At 36.8% G+C, this 19,920-nt stretch overlaps 1 protein-coding gene across 2 annotated transcripts in view; it reads right to left on the minus strand.

Annotated features, from left to right (window-relative positions):
* LOC149158450 (P-loop containing nucleoside triphosphate hydrolases superfamily protein) overlaps positions 1-14,874 on the minus strand; it is a 159,991-nt gene extending 145,117 nt beyond the window's left edge. Inside the window, exons 1-8 of one of the 2 annotated variants that reach the window (XM_089436225.1) lie at positions 14,671-14,874; positions 14,414-14,539; positions 14,073-14,180; positions 13,832-13,943; positions 12,319-12,496; positions 11,687-11,842; positions 11,354-11,443; positions 10,857-10,985 (exon numbers count right to left, since the gene is read on the minus strand). In XM_089436225.1, coding sequence (XP_089292351.1) covers positions 10,857-10,985; positions 11,354-11,443; positions 11,687-11,842; positions 12,319-12,471 — 528 coding nt within the window. In that variant the 5' untranslated portion in view covers positions 12,472-12,496; positions 13,832-13,943; positions 14,073-14,180; positions 14,414-14,539; positions 14,671-14,874. Of the gene's footprint in view, positions 1-10,856; positions 10,986-11,353; positions 11,444-11,686; positions 11,843-12,318; positions 12,497-13,701; positions 13,944-14,072; positions 14,181-14,413; positions 14,540-14,670 lie in introns of both variants that reach the window. The other variant, XM_089436224.1, reaches the window with a different exon arrangement.
* Between the last annotated feature and the right edge of the window lie 5,046 nt (positions 14,875-19,920).

Genomic DNA, 19,920 nt, shown 5'->3' on the forward strand with positions numbered 1-19,920 from the left:
TCTCCTCAACAGAAGCAGAGTATCGGGGAGCAGTTAAGGCATCCTGTGAGGCAGTTTGGCTTCGACGTATGCTGGCAGATATGCATGTTTCCCGGACAGGGCCTACTTCTTTGTTTTGTGATAATCAGGGAGTGCTCAAACTTGCCAAGAATCCAGTCTTTCATGAACGAACAAAGCATGTGGAAACTCATTGCCACTACATTCGCCAGCTTGTTGAAGACGGCTCAGTTCAGTTGCAATATGTTCCCACAACAGAGCAGCCCGCCGACATCTTCACCAAGCCTCTTGGTCCTGATAAATTTGTAAAATTCAGAGGGTCTATTGGTGTTGTAAATAGATTGAGTATTAAGGGAGGGTATTAGAATATTCCTATTTAGTATTTAATACTCAGTCTTTTAGATGTTGCTATTTTTTCTTTTAAGCAGTTTCTTAGACGAAACTGAGTGTTTCCATATTCTACATAGAAACCTGATGTTTCTATTATTGTAAATATCTCTGTATTATCATTGAGCTGTTTGCTCATTCTGAATTCATTCAACATTCTTTTAGAAGCAAGCAATACAATAAATTTATTTTTCTTCTTTACATCACATTACATAAAATCATAATTACATGTCATTATGAAGATTGAACCTAGTTACACTTTTCAACACTCCCTCTTAACTAGGGAAGTATTCATAATGGTACTTGGAGCTTATGTACATTAGTCTTGCTAACAAACAATGATGAGGTTTGTTAGCAAGACTAATGACTTATAGACACCCTCATCATTGTCTCTCACGGAACATCCATGCCCGAGTACTCAAGGTGTGTTCTATGAGGACTATTATTATGTTGGACTCCCCAGTTCCTCAAAGAATATCGGTCCTCCACGACTACTCTTCCATTGGATGCCTTATCTCATCCCCAAAGAGTATCGGATGCCAAATGATTACCCAATCCTCCATTCTATCTTCCCAGGTGAAGACCAGAATGACATGTCTATCTCTCCCTCTCAGATAGGGAGGACTTATTCCAATAAAAGAATGTACTCATTCCTATCGAAAAGGAATGTACATAAGCTCCCTCTTGGCTTAGGAATTTCCAAGTTTCTTTCAAGTAAGAAACTTCTTTTTCCGGCTCCCTCTTAACTAGGAATCTACAGCAACTCCTCCTGTGGAACAACATGTTGCCTGAAGAACTCCTCTCTTTCTCGATGTCATCAATTTCTTTTGTCATGGAGTCTTCATCTTTCGGGGACTTCTTCATAGGGCATAGACCATCCATCACTTTCATCCATGAGTTAGTCATGTCCTCATATCATCAGAAAGTGATCCATCAGGTTTTCCATCTGGCTTTGCTTCATGTCATTCTGCCTTCATGCCATATTTTCCGAAAGGATCTTACATCCCTCAATATGGTCCTCTTGGAAGTCATCCACAAATCTTCCCTTTGGCAGTCCTACATAAGCCCATCCAAATATTAGTTCAAAAATAGATGAACACTTAAATCAAACATTACCTTTGTGATGGTCGTTTCATCATGACATCTTCTGCAGGTATCAGCGTCCTGCATGCAGATTTACACAACTCCCACAAATATCCATTGTCAAGGGCCTCTATCTTTTTTTGACTTCTATCAGAGTCTTCATATCTTTCTGGGATATATTCTAGTCAATTCTTCTTAGACTTCGGATGTTGAATGCCTTCTACCTTTGTTGCATATTTTATGATCTCTTCCTTTCTTTTCACACTTCATTCCCATGAGCTTCTAATCAGAGTTCCTCAATTGTAGTCAGCTTTCGTCATGATTCATATATTATGTTGATTTCATCTAGTGTGACTTATGCCTTTTCTGCAATATTTCGGAGGAGGAGATCCTTTCTTCTCTTTATCATAATTTCCCAAGATGGAGATAGTGATCCATATTATCTGCAACCATATGACATGACTTTCATAATAATCTATTGAGCATACATACCTCATCTTTTCCTTTCGATCATATGAACTTCTTGTAGCAGATTCATTTGAACGAAAGAAGTTAAGAACTTTATCCTTTAGACATGCTTTCCTATATGTCATCATAGCATCATCTCTTGAATCCCACAAGTTGGAATTCTTGATGAAACTCTTGCTTTCTTTCTAGATCGGTGAATCCTTTGATGAGGATTCCATCAGAGAAAACTTGAGGATCTTTCATATCCTCACCTGGCAGATGTTTCTTTATTGACTAATGTATGATGATCCCAGTCGATGATGACCTCTACTTCTTTTTATAAGTATCACTTGAGGTTTCAATGAGGTTTCCAAGAGCTCCTATTCTTTGTAAACAATAGAATTTATTCCAAACATCCTTTCTGCTTCTCATGTCACAAACTCTTACTTCTAATGCTTCTATCATAATGTTATTTTCTAATCTGATGCATCCTATCTTATTTTCATTGCTTCCTATCTATAAATTACAAGTGAAAAGTACCTTCTAGTGAAGAAGATCATCTCAGTCATAGTAGAGATCTTTTTGCTTCTTCCTTTCTAAGCCTCTTTGTCTCAGGTTCTTTTACTTCCTCGGTAGTATGGGCTTCTTCCCTGTCCCTCTTACGTTTGGGACAATCTCTTCTATAGTGCCCAAGTTTTTGACAACCATAGCACCTTTCCTTAGCCATGTTCTTATTTTTCTTTGGAGGACCAAACTTTCCAAATTTCCCTTTTCTTCTTGTCACCGTTTGATCCCTTCTCTCTGACCTTTTGTTACTTTCTTTCTTCAACCTGTCTTCTTTTGCCTTGTAGAGAGACCATAATTTGATGAATGGGACAGCTTCGTCTTCCCTAGTAGATATGAGGTTACCTTGTTCATCATTCAATGCATTTAGAATAATGGAGATTATTTCGTTATCAGATACCATCTCTCCTACGTCCTACAATTGACCTTTTATTTGAGATGCTTTTGAAAGGCATGACGATATCCCTTCGTCCTTTGACACCTTTAATTTATATAGATCAGATCTAAGTGATATGATCTTTTCTATCGTGCTCTTAGAGAAAAGTTCCATCAACTTATCATATATTTCTTTAGATGTCTCCAGCTCGGCTACATAGGAAAAGAGAGGATCTTTGATAAACTCCTTAAGAATTTTTTGAGCCTCTAGATCCCTTTCCATATATTCAAATAATGCTTGTTCTTCGGATGGCTTGGAAACCTTTCCATGGACATGATCAATGACTTCATTTACTTTGAGGACTATGTCTATCCTTCTTTTCCATACAAGGAAGTTTGATATCCCAACCAGCTTTTGGTTCTCCTTGAAACATGAAGTCATTTTTACTAAAATAAGGAAAATGTACTTACTTGTGAAGATAGAATCTTCAACTTGATAATGATGTTGCTTTAGATGATCCTTTCTTCAATAGAGAGAAGATTGCCTTTCAATCTAACCTTCCTTAGATTTGAAGAGCTTCCACTTCTTTGGTGATGTATGAGTGATGATCTCTAAAGTGCTTCTAGGGTTTCGGTCTTTCTTCCTGCTTCCTTCTTGAAGATAATTTCAAGACTCTTGTTGGTGTAGATTTCTTCAATCTATGGCTTTGAAGATCTTGCCCTTGGTAGCCCTTGGTTTTGATACGATCCTTCTTTGATTCTCGTGTGTCAACTTGCTTGAATGCCCCTTCTTGACTTTAGCACCTAAGCTCTGATACTGTGTTGAGAAATCTAGGGCATGGATAGTTAAGAGATTTCTCTGCTTAGTAATTGCTTGTGATACACTTTTACTTCTTAGCTTAGTCTTTTCTTCGTTATGTTATTATTATGTTCTTTTCATCAAGACAATTACCAATATGCACATTAAAATACAAGTGACACAGTATGTAGGCTTGTCAACCAAGGCCAAAACCTCTCACCTCTTGAGAGGAAAACCCAATCAAATTCTTCTTCCAAATCTTCAATTGATGAGTACCAAGGTCCAAGACCATGACACAGACCCTTGACTCTAGTATCATCCCAAGAACCTTGTCACTAACCTTGATGCTCTGCCTCTTCCCTTCCTCGACTTTCTTCTTGAACTTGAACTGCTTTCCTCGGCTCCTTCTAGAGAAACTGGATCTCTATTCTTCAGGTTGCTCCTTCTCAGCTTCCTCTAGAGAATCTCAGTCTAGAGGCTTTCACTGATCTTCTCTAGAGAAACTCGGTCTCTAGATCTCTATCTTGGTCACCTAGAAGTATCCTTCTTTTGTTGCCCCAGAAGAAACCTCTCCTTTGCTTGCCCAAAAGAAGCCTCTTCTTTGCTTGCCCAAAAGAAACCTTTCCTCTTTGTTGCCCCAGAAGAAGCTCCCCTTCGCTGATCCAGAAGAAACCTTTCCTCTTCACTGCCCTAGAAGAATACCTACTTAGTAATGCCAAGAAGAATCTCCTTCGCTATCCTTTCTTTGCACTTCTTTTTGTTGGACTCTACTTAGCACTTCTTCTTGATCGAATGTTTGTCGAGTTGCTTACCTCTAAGTGAGGCCGAGTGTGGCTATATATACACCTCCACACATGTCCTTTAGGCCGACATGATCCCTAGAGGTTAGGCCGACTTCTTCTAGCATGTTCTTCCATCGTTGTAGGCCAACTTGAAGAGGATAAGTGACAAGGTCTTGGAAGATACTTTACATAGATAAATTTGTCCTTTTACAAAGTGTAAGATGACTTCATTACATGACAATGACTCTATCATTTTATGGCTAGATGACAAATAACTCCTAAAGACTCTCAATGGGAGTCTTGACTCAAAAATAAAATCTCTTGCTCATGAAACCCATGAAGCAAGCAGTACAATAAATTTATTTTTCTTCTTTACATCACATTACATAAAATCATAATTACATGTCATTATGAAGACCGAACCTAGTCATACTTTTCAACACAACAAAGTACGGACACTTCATTTGATGTTGGAATCCTCTCCGGGTTTATGCAAAAGCCTTGGGAGGGTCATTGGTCTGTTGCAAAAAGAGTTCTAAAGTACTTGAAGGGCACTAAAGACTTTGGACTCGAGTATACACAAGTGGGTGACTTCAGCTTGATTGGATACTCTGATTTAGATTTCGATGGAGATAAAGAAACTAGAGTATCTACTTCAAGGTATGTTATGAGTCTTGGATTAGGAGCTACCTCCTAGAGGTCACACAAACAATCAATTCCCGCAGATTCCACAACTGACGCAGAATATGTGGCAGAAGCTAAAGCAATGAAGGAAATTGTGTGGCTCAGGAATATTCTGGAAGAATTATAGGAGAAACAAGTGCATTCAACTCCTCTTTTGATTGACAACACTTCTGCAATAAAGTTGACCAAAAACCCAAAATTCCATGATCAAACGAAGCTCATCAATACAAAATACCATCTGATTCGACATCATGTTGAGGCCAAAACAACCCACCTGCGGCATTGTTCCACAAATGATCAAATTGCAGACATCTTCACCAAAGCACTTGGAAGGGAAAAGTTTGAAAGATTCAGAATGATGCTTGGACTCACCAACATCCCTTCAGATTAAGGGGAGGAATGTTGACACCTAATCTTTGGGATTAGAAAAACCTATGTAAATATTGTAAATAGCAAAATAAAGGAAGTTGGAAGACGAAGAGACATTGGGAGATGAAACCCAATAGTCTCCCTCTCCTTATATATATCCATTATCTATCTTAATGCAAAAACACAATTTTATTCGTGGAGTTACTCCTAGTCTGACAACCATATTGAATCAACACCTGATATGCATTCAATGGGAAAGTCTCAAGCTTCTAGCTGACCAAGTTCTTCATCAGACAAATGGAAGATTCTCAAGGCATTCAAATGCCCTAAGATGGCATACAAATTGCATATACTATACAATTGTGTGGCCACTCTCAATTGTTACTTTGATTCACTCTATATTACCAACGAATTTAGCCATTGAAATAAAGAATGTTATGAGGTCTAACCTTGACATGGGTTTGTTGAATCAATGAAGAAAGTTCACAATTACATGGCAAAGCAACTCGTCATCTTAGATAAGAAAAAAGCAAAGTCTTGAGAAATTACACATACATCTAGAGCCATAATCAACCACCAATCTACTTTTCCAGATTAATGCTTTAGTTCACTCTATAGTTTCATATGTGAAGAATCTCATTAAAGATCAATTGTGTGCACCCAATGGGTTAGTCAACATGCTCATTAGGATAACAACCTCCCCTAAGTAAAATCTCTCTCCATGATAAAGTACCCACCCAAACTAATATATCCATATGTCTAACAACAATCTCCAAGGGACTATTAAAATTAGCACTCTCCTAGCTAAGTGAACACACTTTTGGAGTAACCCCAAAATCTAACATCTAAGATTCTCCAAGAACATTTAATCAAGACATGTTGACAAAACCCAACACCAGTGGGTAGTGACTATCAACTCTATGCTTATAACAGCCTTTGAGAGAGAGAGAGAGTATCCATGAAAATATAGGATACCCCTAAGTTATCAATACACCAACAGGCATTGTAATTGGCTCGATACCAAAGGTGTTTCACCTTACTAGCTTGACCTGACAAAGATGCAAGACCTCCTACACTCCTCAATATTTGACCTAACCTACAAACCTCTTAATCACTTGTCCTAATAGCTCACTCAGTAGATTGGCAATTTGCAGCTTGGAATCGAAAGAAACCAAGGAAGCCACAAACCTGACATGGTGAAACATTTAAGAGGACCACAACAACAAAGGTTGCAACACACCCATAATCATAATCCTCAGGTTGCAAGGATCAAAAGCAACCAAACTAGCACCACAAAAAAATCATTGATATGTCAATGTGCAAAGAAAGTAATATCCAAATTGTCAATTTCCTTTCAACTCAAAGGTTGTCAAGATTCAAATACACTTATGGAATACTTCTATAATTGGAATAAGATTTGTAATAGTAGCAAAAACAAGCTAAGGGCTTGCTACAAATTATCTAAAACCTTAACATGGGAGGCAAGTATAGAAATTGTAACACTAGTAAAAAAAATTGTAATAGAAGTAAGAGGTATGGATTGTGGTGTAACACTCCAAGAAAGAGCACTAAATAAATGTTATACTCTATAGTCAAATTGTTAGTTTCGCACTTTGAGTAAACCTTTTAAGTGCAAGCCCTATAAAAAACATACTCGTAAATTTGTAATCATAAAAGGTATGAACATGTCAAAACACAAAGCATTGGTATTTGAGCTACAAAGGGAATCCCACAAGACATTAAATGGGATTTGAGCAAATCCGGTGCTTTCAAACCCTATATCATTACGACTTTATCAAAGCATAGTCCAAAGACTAAGGACACATGCATGCACATTTTAGAACTTTTGATTAAATATTATATATGAATGCATGCTTTACAATAAGGTAATTGAACCACTTAGACTATATATCATGAGGAATATTCCAAATGGACTTTTCCACCAAGTAAGTTAATTCCTTAACATATATTTGCCTCAACAAGGTTACAGATAAGTAACCATAGAAACAACAAATCTTTCCAACCAATCACTCAATATCTCAACAACTTTGATGTGTGTTACCTTCTTTCAAAGGCAGGGACATTATTAAAAGATTTCAATATGTAAGCGGTAGGCTAGAGAGATCATAACAATGCAAATCACACGAGGAAAAGCAAGTCTTATAGAATTGAAGCTCGACAAAATTTATTACTTGTTATCTAAACTAGCAATGAGAGAAAAGAAAGAAAGATATTTAATGCTAATATGGCCCCAAGGGGAGCATATGTGGGGTTAAACGTCTATGTAATGGGGTAAATGTATATAAAATAGGGGGTATCCTAATGAAGGGCCCACATGTGCAATAGTGTGAATTAGAGATCAATGTAGTCATTATTGGGGAACTAATTATTTGGCTATATGAATGTATTGGGGTTATTTAGATGAGGTTCTCTTATTCTATAAGGAGTTATCGTGTAACTCACATCTATCATCACTTTTGGAGTTATGTTCCATGTTGAAATCTTGTGTATATCAAGCGCACTTCCATTTATTATGTTATTTTCAAGATTTGGTATATAACATTTGGTATTAGAGCAGACAATCATAAGCTTGGCTCCTTCAAGTGAAACATCATTCCATTTTTGTTGTCACCCTTTTGGGTTATTTCAATGAGCAAAACTTTAAGGGTGGATAGAGGATATAGTGAAGTACATGGGTACAAACTTCAAAATCTGGTGCACTATATTTTTAGAGTGAATGGTTGTCCAAGTTGGGGCTTTTGTTTAGTCCTTAAACCAAGCTTAAACAAGCAATAAAGCAATGATATTTGCAAATTGCGAACTCCAAATCAAGTGCAACTAGTGGTACAAGAAAGAATACAAAGCATAGTGTTTCAACTCCAAATTTTAGCTTCATATATGCAAGACTGGACGAATAGAGTACCATACAAGTGTGCTCCCTAAAATGTGTCAATCAATGATTTTTGGGGAAGTTATTATAACTTCTTGACACATCAAAAAAAATTAGTGAAACATGTAGCACTGAAGAGAAGACATACCTAGCTATTACATATATAGAAATTTCATACTCAAAGGAACACAACTTTTGGAGTTACATTAGGTGTAAGGTCAAGCTGAAGAGTCCCCAAATCAAGCTCTAAAAGGTATATTATCTTAAAACTGGCATAACTTTTGATTAGAAAGTCCAATTCAGGGGATTCGAAACCATTTAAGTAATACAGTACAATACATTTCTAATATTATTTTTACAAATTGGCATAAATAAGGAAGGTGGGAGAATCATAATCTAAGGGTTTTGGGTTAGACTACGAATAAGAACTAATGGTAATACCCATGTTTGGAGAAGATGAAGACGAAATTGATCCTAGGGTATGGTTAAAGATGATAAAAATGACAGAACTTCTTTTGTGGGAAGTTTTTGTTTTTATGGTGACACTTTTCAGTAGCGAAAAAGTCCTGATGAAGGCCCAAAGGGGTTGGATCCAATGGTAGAAAGCAAGGAGTTTTTCACCATTGGGCAAAGTTCAATTCCCACGAGGGCTTCCCTGGAGCCATAGAGCACCTTGAAGTAGTGGTCGAATGTGTGGTTGCAACTAGAGAGACCATGTTAAATGGTTTCATGACTTGTGCACACATAAGTGGATCAAAGCCCACTCCCAAAGTCCCATATCCTCCCTTTTAGATGTTAAGGGATCTTAGCTCGAGTGCTTTGGTAGACAATCTATTTCCCTAGTTGTGTGAGTTCAATTCTTCGGAGACATGTAATTGGCCCATTTATGACATTTATGAAGTAGTTGTATCTAGTGTAACAGTGGCAGCTGACCTTTCGAAGTTACCAATTCTCCAAAAATTTTCATTCAGTTAAAAAGAAAAAGAAAAAAGACCTGATGAAGATACTAGATTATACACTACAGGGAAATTTTTGCAAATACCTTCTCAAATAAATGGAATAGGTACATAAAAATGGAGACAATGCATAAAAATCAAGATGAATTAAATGAAGCTTAAGAAAAAATTTCCAAATTGCAAAAGGTTAATGAAGAGCTAAAAGATCTTATAAAGAAAGGCAATAAGTTCACCAAGATGCACTTCATTAATCAAGCATCGATGAAGTAGGATTAGAAAATAAAACAAGAAAAGATTGGCAAAAGAAAGTGGGAAAAGATGCGTCAAGGGGAGAATTGGAAAAGAAAGATGAAGAAATCAAGAAGTTAGGTCATGTAAGCATAATCAAGAACTTGTTAACAATATTAATAATGTAAAGAGGTGTCTACCAGGGAGAATCAAAGATCATTAGTGAATAAATGAGTAAATTTGTTGAAAAATCGCTAGATGTTGATGATATCAAAGAAGAAATGTCAGAAAGAATTGAAGGGGAAAGAAATAAATTAATTAAAAATATAACCATTCAGCTTCAGAAAGAGATAGCAAGATTCGAAAAGGTCACCAAAAAATGAACATGATAAATATGATGGTATTATATCAAAGGCCAACATAATCAAAGACCAAGCATAAAGGATAGAACATGACATTGTCTCTAAATGTAGACTGATGATGTGGGTGTGCAGAATAAAGGAAAACCATCAAAAGCAGAACAATATCGACACCCTCAATACCAATAAAATTTGCAAAAAAGACAAGAAGATTGGTGTCAACATTACCAAGGAAGAAGATGGAATGATCAGTGATATCCATGGAACAAGGCATCACAAAACCATTATTCAATAGGATATTATCAGAGACTAACATCTACAACAAATTGGACAAGTTACAACAACAATGCATGGTATCAAGCGAAAAAAATTATGAAACGATCAGCTATCAAGGATTAAAACAAAAGGAATTAAATTTGGATGGATGGATTATCATCAAAGACGGGAAGAGAGAATGAACACACGGAAATTCTATAACTTGGTTTCATCACATGTAAAACCCTTAACTGCAAAGTTTCAAGGACAAAGCTTTTAGGAGGAGGGTAACATGGTATGACCCCAATGGGGGTATCGATGGAGTTAAATGCATATAAAAGGGGGTAAATGTATATGTAAAGCCTATCTTTGAAAAGAGATAGCTTGGAGAGACACAGAAAATGGTCTATGAATTTCAAAATGAAACTCCCTAACCACTAACTATCCTCATTCCAATCCACAACAAGAAAGAAAATGCAACATTCATTTCTTATAGTCACCTCAGTAATGTTTTCCTGAAAACAAGCATGCAAGCTTGAGTACAGTTGTGTAAGATGTCCGTTGACAAACTATAAGCTAGAAATATCATACGCATAGTCCAAAGCATCAAAAACTCATTATTGCTTCCTAAAAATGCATCACTTCACACAAGCAGGCCCCAAATATGCTTTGGTAGAGTACCTCATCTAAAACCAACGTAGCAAGTGACTCCTCAAGAGATGAAGACTGGAGAATATTTTTAGAAATACATGTCCCAATACAAGCTGGTGTTGCAACTACAATGTCTGGAGGCCCAACCATAGCAGCCCTCTGCAAAATAACAAGTTGTAAGTTAAAGTTTGTTTCCATTGATGACAGCTAACCCTTTCACTCAAAAAGAAGAAATAATACATCCACCAATTGAAGTGGTATTCAGTGTGCAGTTTTAGCCAGCATTTAACCAGAGAGATACACAAACCAGGCAACTTGCTTAATCTTAAAGAAATGTTTAATATTATACTTCATAATCATTGAAATAATCAACTGAGCTATTTTAGATTGATAACCCCAATGCAGATACTCTAGAATCCACATTATCATAGGAAATTCCTGATGACTTTTTTACTGAGCTTTCAATGTCACCATTAATGCAGTTTCATTTTCTATTTGTCAAATTATAAATATCGAAAAAACATTACAAAATCTGGCAGAAGCATGCTGCTTGTCAATTGAGTGACTTTCCACGAGCCTTTGCAGTGCTCCAGCAGAGATAAGATTTCCTTGTGGACCTGAAACAATAAACAGTCAATTTTTGTGGGACAGCTAAATGTAACACTATTCTTTTATGGTGATTTCAACACAATAGATTCAAGTTAGAATGAACATCAGAATTGTCAACCTACATCAAGTAATATCAATCTACATCAAGTTATAAGCACATATATGTGCCAATGAAATTCACTTCAAAGATCACAAAATGCAGAATTCCATTACAATCCATAGAAGTAAGATCTTTGTCAAGTGATTCTTACCTGTTGGCAAAGTTCTCTGGTTGGAACAAGGATAAATGCAGTGGGACCACTCTTAGTAGCCCTGTTGTCCGAAAATAATTTCTGAAGCAAGGGAAGCAGATATGCAAATGTTTTTCCCGAACCAGTTTTTGCTCGAGCCACAACATCTTTCCCTTCCTAAGGACAAACACAAACAACAGAGAAAGCTATGATGATATGATATTCTTCTAAAAAAACAATACTTTGTCCAAACCAGAAATAGATAAATAAAGCATACCCCAAAGTATAAGTGTGTGTGTGTATATATATATATATATCCAGTCACCAGTGTATTAAACTAAATTATGGAATTAATGCACTATTCTTCAAATTTTGCATGAGTTATACTCAATATGAGATTGACATAAAATGCCCTGTTGGTTAACAGACTGTCGTAACATTTTTGTGATACTGAACTTCAACAAAGCAAAACTACATAAAACTTAACGATTAACTGCATTTTAAAGAAACTCTAATACAGATATGCTCATAAATCTCTCTGGGAAAAAAAACTAACTAAACCAAGTCTGAACATCTATGGAAAATAATTGTTTACCAATAATTGTTTAGGAAAATCAAAACAAAGCAAAACAATGACTAGCCAATTAACTCACCAGAATTAGAGGAATGGCTTTCAACTGGATGGCAGTCGGCTTTTTGATATCCTTCTTAGCCAAGGATCGAATCAACCTGGGGTCCAATCCCATATCTTCAAAGCTTAAATCATCAGCTTCATCAACCTCCACTATTTTTTTTGTGTCACCCATAGCTGTGACGTAATTTCCTCAAACTCTAGAACAACGACATAAAACAAAGAATCGCATAGTTGTAAGCTGTTTATTCTATTGTAAAGCGGTGTCCTCAGTTTACAAAATAGAATGGTAATATTAGTAGTTGCCTCACTTGACAATATTTCAGGAAAATCAACAATTTAGGCGATTTTGCAATGATTTGTGCACCAGGTTCAGTAGAAGAAAATAGTTTGACATTTTGTTACTCATTTAGAATATCATCCGCTAATACAAGCAAAGGATTATACGAAAATTGATAAAATAATAACAATAATAAGTTATAATGAAAAAGAGTATGAGAGAGACTGATGCACAGTAGGTGATATGATTCATTATGGGGAGGGTAATAAATAGAACATTTGGACATAACTAACTTAACTCCCAAGCCCAAGGGATTAGCTCAATCAGTTGTTGCCAATATTGTTAAGCATTTGGCTAGTTCCATCCCCGCAGGTGCCTGGCTCAGATCCCCTTAGGTTAAGCACACTAGTCTACACTGACATGCTTACTACAGATGCCATACCCAGATGTGGGAAGCACCCCTTGGGTTCCCCACAAGGTTTTCATTGGAAACTACCAACAACAACAACAACAAAAACTAACTCCCAGAAGGTACAAATTGTGTCTAAACCACTAAGTAGTTTTATTTTTATTTTTATTTGTAACTTGTATTTTTCATAAATTTTACAGTAGTCATTACATTCTAAAACCCCCCTTAATAACTTGTATGTTGACTGATAAACCAAGCTTCTCTACAAATATTACAAACTTGTCCTTGGACTATGGCTTGGTGAATATAACAGCCAATCAATACTAAAAGGACAATACACAAGCTCTATTTCTTAACTCTTAACCATCTCAGGGATGAAGTCATAATGAATCTCCGCATGCGTCATCTTTTGTCTACGGTAATTTTGCCCTAGATTTCCTTACACATTCAGGGTTTAATTTTCAATTTTCTCTTCAATGTGCAGAGTAACAGTACCAATGCAGAATTTAGACTTAAATATCCACAGTGACAATATGGCAAAGTATTTCAATTCATCCAAACAGATGACGCTACTTGCATTTACTGTTCAATAAAACCAATCCAGTCCAACACAAGATTTTAGTCCAAATTCTAGAATTCAACGGTAGAGACTACGAGCCCGTCTATTCAGCAGTATTTTAAAAAACAGTCTAATGTTACTGATTGCCCTAGCTTGCCTGGGATTCTGAACCCTCTGTTCTATCCAATCGCAACACTAAACTCCACGCAGCCTTCGGTACACTTCCAACAGGGATTATGTTGCCTCAAGCCCAGATTTCGGGTCCCTGTAGTTCTGTTGCCAAATACCTTCAGGAATTCATTCACTGTTCTTCTCCAGCGAGGGATTTTGATGGCTCCTTCAGCTCCTATCCAGCGTTCAAATTCTGTTACCAACTTCAACGAGGGTGTTCGGACGCTTCTGCAAAAGAAAGTCTACATGAACAGTTGCCTCTATTTATACAAATACATGTACAATGTATATATAGGGAACGCGTTGTCTTTAAAAAAAATTGATATTTCCATGGGGTTTACAGTAAAGTGAGCATACCTGATGCTTGGTAAGGCGTCACCTAATAGCACGAGTCTTCTTGGGACGAAGATCAAGAGGCAAGTACTTCTTTTTCTTATATGCTTCTCTTAATGCAAATCGTTAGTTCTGAGAAATCACAGACAAAACCTGAACTATTGATAGCCTGACGACATTGTTACAAAACAAAGCATGCCCACATCGCTTTTTTAAAATTGTCATTCATATATGTGCAAAGGACTTGAACAACAAGGAAATACACATCAAAGTTTTGTGAACAAATAAAATAATGCAATATAATTGAAAAATACACAAGCAGATGCAGGGAAGTCAAGGGCGGGGGGCGGCGGGCTGAACCCTACATCTTAGAGAGCTTGTTGGGCACTCCTCCAGTGACCTTTGTAACCCTGAGCATGGAAATCTTAGCCTTGAGCTAGTTTAAAACTCTGATTTTCTTTTGTTGTGGAGCTCATGAACCTTAATCATGGCTGCCCAAAACAAATATTAAAAGACGTATTAGCAAGACACAACAACATCGTCAGAGAAACTAAAATGGCAGTGATTAGCTAAAACAAATTTCAGACTGCAAATTCAATGAAGATCAATGTTGAATTCTTACCATTTCGATTCAAATCATTTCACAAGTTTGCTTCGTGTCTCGGCTCCCCTCGTCTCCTCACCTCAAACCATAAAACATAAACTAATAAACAGATGCAAAACACACTCAAAAATAGGAAAGAGCAAAGGATTTTCAAAATCTTATATTAAAGAGAAACATTCATGTAACAAGTGAGCACTCCCGTAGATATTACATTGATCCATCACAAAATATGGGATAGACTACAATGCAAATTTCCACCAGATTCATTGCAATCAATCTTAAAACATGCCTAAGAGAATATGGCCTATACCTTTTATTTGATAGTTGTCTTTGCATAATTATAGCTGATATAGCCCCAAATATCCAACCCCAACTCCTACTCCTAGCACTTGCTTCTTACACATCAGAGAACAAGAACACCAATATAAAACACTTTCAAGCAATAAGAATAGTGTACTATTAGATCTAGCCTAATATACTCAAGGAAGATTAGATCTACCTTTTTTTCCATAAAATACTGAATACACGAGCTAATGAAGGGGAAAATCATATAGATCTATATCCATAACAAGAGACTAATTACATCAACCAAGTTTTTTTTACCTTGAGTCCCAATTGAAGGTCTCCTAGCTTCTTACTCCAACTCGTCCTTAGGCCTCACATAAAGATGAATGCTCGGATCTCCAAAGGTTGTTGCAGAAGATTCAACCAACACTTAAAGAATCAACAAAATAATAAAATAATTTAACAAACATTTTCATGACTAAATAATAATTAAAAGACCTTCGGATGCATGAATAGTGGAATGAGCTCATCTTGGTTTCAACAATAATTTATTGGAGTAGTCCAATCTTGGAGCAAACTCCCTTGATTTGAAGGAGCAACATTGAAGTCAACATTGACTTTGTTGTTGCTCTTTTGGATCGAGGGAGGTTTGCTCCAAGATTATTCGAATCTTAATTTATTCTCTTCTAAGCAGGACCAACCAGGTGAAGGTGGAAACTCTTATGGCCTCTCCCCTAAACCCTCTACCTTCAAAATGGTAGAACATGCATAGGGAATCTCCATATATCCGTTAGGGTCCTCTTCCTAACAAATCTAACATTCAACCATTGTAGCATCTCCACAATCCATTAATGTTTGTGGAGATGCTACAAAGGTTGAATGTCGAACAAATATAACATTCAACCATTGTAGCATCTCCACAATCCATTAATGTTTGTGGAGATGCTACAAAGGTTGAATGTCAAATTTTTCAAGAAGAGGACAATAGAGATATGGAGATTCCTTGTGCATCTTTTGTCATTTTGAAGTTACAAGGTTTAAGGGAATATATAAGAGGGGTTTGTAAAAAATAATCAACTCCAAAGCTTTCTACTGCAATCTCCTCCAGTGGTTGTTTTACTGATTCAACCAACACTTACAGAATTAACAAAATAATAAATAAATTAACTAACACTTTTATGAATAAATAATAATTAAAAATATTTCACTGCATGAATACTTGATTGAGCACCTCTTTTTGAGAATAATTTATTGGATTAGTCTAATCTTAGAGAAAACCTCCCTCGATTTGATGGAGTAGCAGCAAAGTCAACATTGACTTTGTTTTCGCTTTATTGGATTGAGGGAGGTTTGTTCTAAAATTATTTGAATCCTAATTTATTCTCTTTTGAACAAGGCGGACCATGTGAAGGTGGAAGCTCTTATGGCGCCTCCTCCCCCCATCACATCACTCTCAATTCCCTAGTACCCAACCTATCTACTAGAGAATAGTTGAAAGCAACACCTTAAGATTCATGCATTACACTATCAAAACAAAATATTCATAAAAAAACATATAGCAACCATACATTAACATATAACATTCATTGATTAATCATAAACACAAAATACATCATCTCAATAGATTTTATCATCAAAAATATGTTTTCATAATATGGTACATGATGTTTCTAATTATATAACTAGTTCAAACATTTCTTTTTCATTTTTTCTTTAAATGAAGAAAAGTTGAGGCTACCTGGTAATTCAAAGAAATCATTCAATGGAAATATCATTGAAGTAGTTCATTAATACTAAAAAATACATTTGCATTGTCATTATTTACCTGGCACACTAGTAGAGATCGTTGGAATGGTTGCCTTGTGCTCCTCTTCTAGTTGAGGATCCTCATTTACGACACGCTCCACCTTTCAAAGCACAAAATTTATAAGTACACAATTGCAATTATTGTCTTAAAATTATAAGCACAATCTTAAAATTACTATCGTGGGCCTCATCTGAAGCAATATCACGGGGCTACACCCCACTATCACGGGGATGCACGAAAGCGCCATGTTCTAGCTACACTCCACTATCAATGCACTGCTCGTTGATATTGCTTCTCCCCTACATAAAAGAAAACCACACATTAAATTTATGGACGATATCAAACATGATTGTATTTTATAAGTAATGAAAGGTTAATGTGGATTGATTTTTATTTACTATGTCCTTCAAACTGGATCTTGGAGTTTGTCCCATTTTTATTCAGTGATCAACAACAATTTGAAAGCCAAACTTGAAACCAAGCCGAACGTATTCCTTTGTGGCCTAGGTTTCGAACCCATCACCCTCCAATGCATAAGAGCATTGATTTTTGTTATTGGGTAACATAATTACTAGGCAATTGGAAGGCAATATAAAAAATAATATTGTTAAGATGTTTGGGTACTTACAAATCATGCTCGTACTTCGAATAGTCGCCCTAGCATAGTTTGTGTTTCCCATGTTTCTCAAGTCTTTCCATGGTGGATTTCGAAGTGTCAGGTTTTAATTGAAAATGTAATTTACCTTGGTGCACCACGTTGTGTTTTTCCTTCTTCTTTTCATTTTCTTCTCCTCCACATCAAAAACTATGGCCTTCCATTCCCTCACAAGAATCATGGGCAAACACTCATACCTAGAGTTTTTTTCCAAGTGACCCCTATATAGGTCTCATATATATTTTAAATAGTTGTCGATTGCGGAGGTGACCATGCTCTTATTAAAGTTATCTATCCCAAATAGACCTTCAAGGTAGTCCATAAGCTCTTTCTTCAGGTTGGAATTTTGGGATTTCCACCCTATGTGTATGGTAGACCAAAAATCAAGAACGATTTATCATTCATGTGTTTATAAAACAATTTATTTCCTACATGCAAAAATATACGATCATTAATTTGGAAATAATAATCTAGATTATTTATGTTTGAGATAGAAAACATGAAACATTAAAAATTACCTCGGATTTTTGGTGTTTTTATTGGAATTCCTTCCTCATTCATAAAAAATGTGCACAAAATTTTCCCTGTGTTGATAACACGTGACAATCCAAGAAACGAACTCACAATGTCATCAATAGGGTCACCTCCATCATTAGCTCTAGAAGTTGGTTGTGTGTTTTGCTTTAGGGCCATGTGCTCATGGGTCGGTGCCAAAGGTGTGGACCTAGTATGACTATTGGGACTATGAGCACTCGAAGGTGGAGAAGCGAAGAGCCTCGCAGGTATATGTTGGCTCATGGTGGTCGAGTGTTGTGGTGTCTCTGCAAAAAAATCCTATATAACAAAGAAAATGCTTTTAGATTAGATAATGTAAAAATTAAAAAATAAACTTTCATAATCCAACTTGTGACATAAAACAATACTTTAAAATATGGTTATTACCTAATATCTTAGAAGATCTTCATTCAATATGTCCAACCTATGTTTAATCTTAGGAGTTTTATCTCTAATGTGAATAAAATGAACAATTTTTTTGTTTGCTTTAACCACAAGATTTTTTATGGTTCAATTGGGTTGGGAGAATTGAAAAACTCCTCCTCATCAAACCAATCACAATCAGTGTGGTCATGTCCCGTGGACTACATATTTCAATAAGGAAAATTTGTTTCTATTATTTAAACAAATAATGAATTCCACATTCAATGTAAATTGAAATTGTTAATCATTTACTTTTTCTTACTCTTTTGGAGCTTTTCCACGATCAACCTACCGCATTATAATATTAATTTTTGGCTTAATAAACACATAATAAATCATATGACGATTAAATTTGGACTATGGTTAGTTGGATCATATATACACATTTTATAAAATAGTTAGCCATAATTTCATTTATTCACCCCTCAAAAATGCAAAATGACAATAGATATAACTTTTTGATAAGTCTCCTCGTATCTGAGTGCTCTCAAGTCCATCAACACACTTCCCAAGACCCCTCATCAGTAGCCTCCACTTGGCTTGCGTCCCTCACCAAGTGGCAGTCACAACCTTTACTCCTCCCTGGCTCCAGTTGTCCCTGTACCAAGCTCCTTTGCTCCTCCGCCCCTGCAATAAATTGACTAATGTCATGGATATTCCCTTCTCCCAACTTCATTCTCCCTCTATCATTCCCTCTAGCGCTCCCTTCGACTCTGATGTTGCAACCATGCTCTACAGCCATCGGACAGTCAACCGTGACAGGGGGAGGGGTGACGCCCTAGCAGAGATCGAGGGCATATTTCCACCACCATTTTTGTGATGTTCGATTACGACATACCAGAGTCCATTCAAATAGATGTTCTTACTATGGAGGAAGTAGATACTTGCAGAGGTCATTCGACACTCTGAGCTCTTCAGAACCTCCTCGCACGATAACTTAAGGAAAGATCTCAAGAGAGGTTGCAAGCCTCTCAATGGATAGCCAAGCTCTTAACCCACCATAGCCACTGTTTCTCCTCGCTTAGACGACCTGCCAGAGTCTTCCACGTAGAATTTCCACCAAACATCCCTTCCTCCTCCTCTCTTAATCCCTCTCCTTCGGATCCCCCTCATGTTGGCTCCTCATCTTTGCACATCCCCTACGCTCCTGTGGTCCATCCCCTATCCTCATGTGGTCCATCCCCCTCCCTCCCATGCTCTCGTCCCCTCATTGGTAATTGTTCCTTGTTCCTCCCCTCCTCGTCCAAGTCCCTATGACTGCTACATTCTGGAGGAGTTTCAGGGGGACACTGACAACATGTAAGCTCAAGGCAGCACCCAGGTGCAATGTGACACCAATGTGGAAACCATGTAATTCCAATGTGGTAGATTCTATCCCATCGACATTATGACGACTTTCAGGTTGGTTCTCTCAGTCTCATCTAGCCTCCTAGCAGACCCCTTCAATATTCGTTTTTGTGTGGATGGAAAACTTATGTTGCAGAGCCTCATGGCTCGTTGTGCACCAATTTTGGTTTCTCATGCAAAAGCTATGTAATGTTAG

The sequence above is a fragment of the Pinus tabuliformis genome, chromosome 5_2 (genome assembly GCF_031772625.1).
Source record: "Pinus tabuliformis cultivar Carrire ecotype Pingquan chromosome 5_2, CPIR1, whole genome shotgun sequence".
Classification (NCBI taxonomy): Eukaryota; Viridiplantae; Streptophyta; class Pinopsida; order Pinales; family Pinaceae; genus Pinus; species Pinus tabuliformis.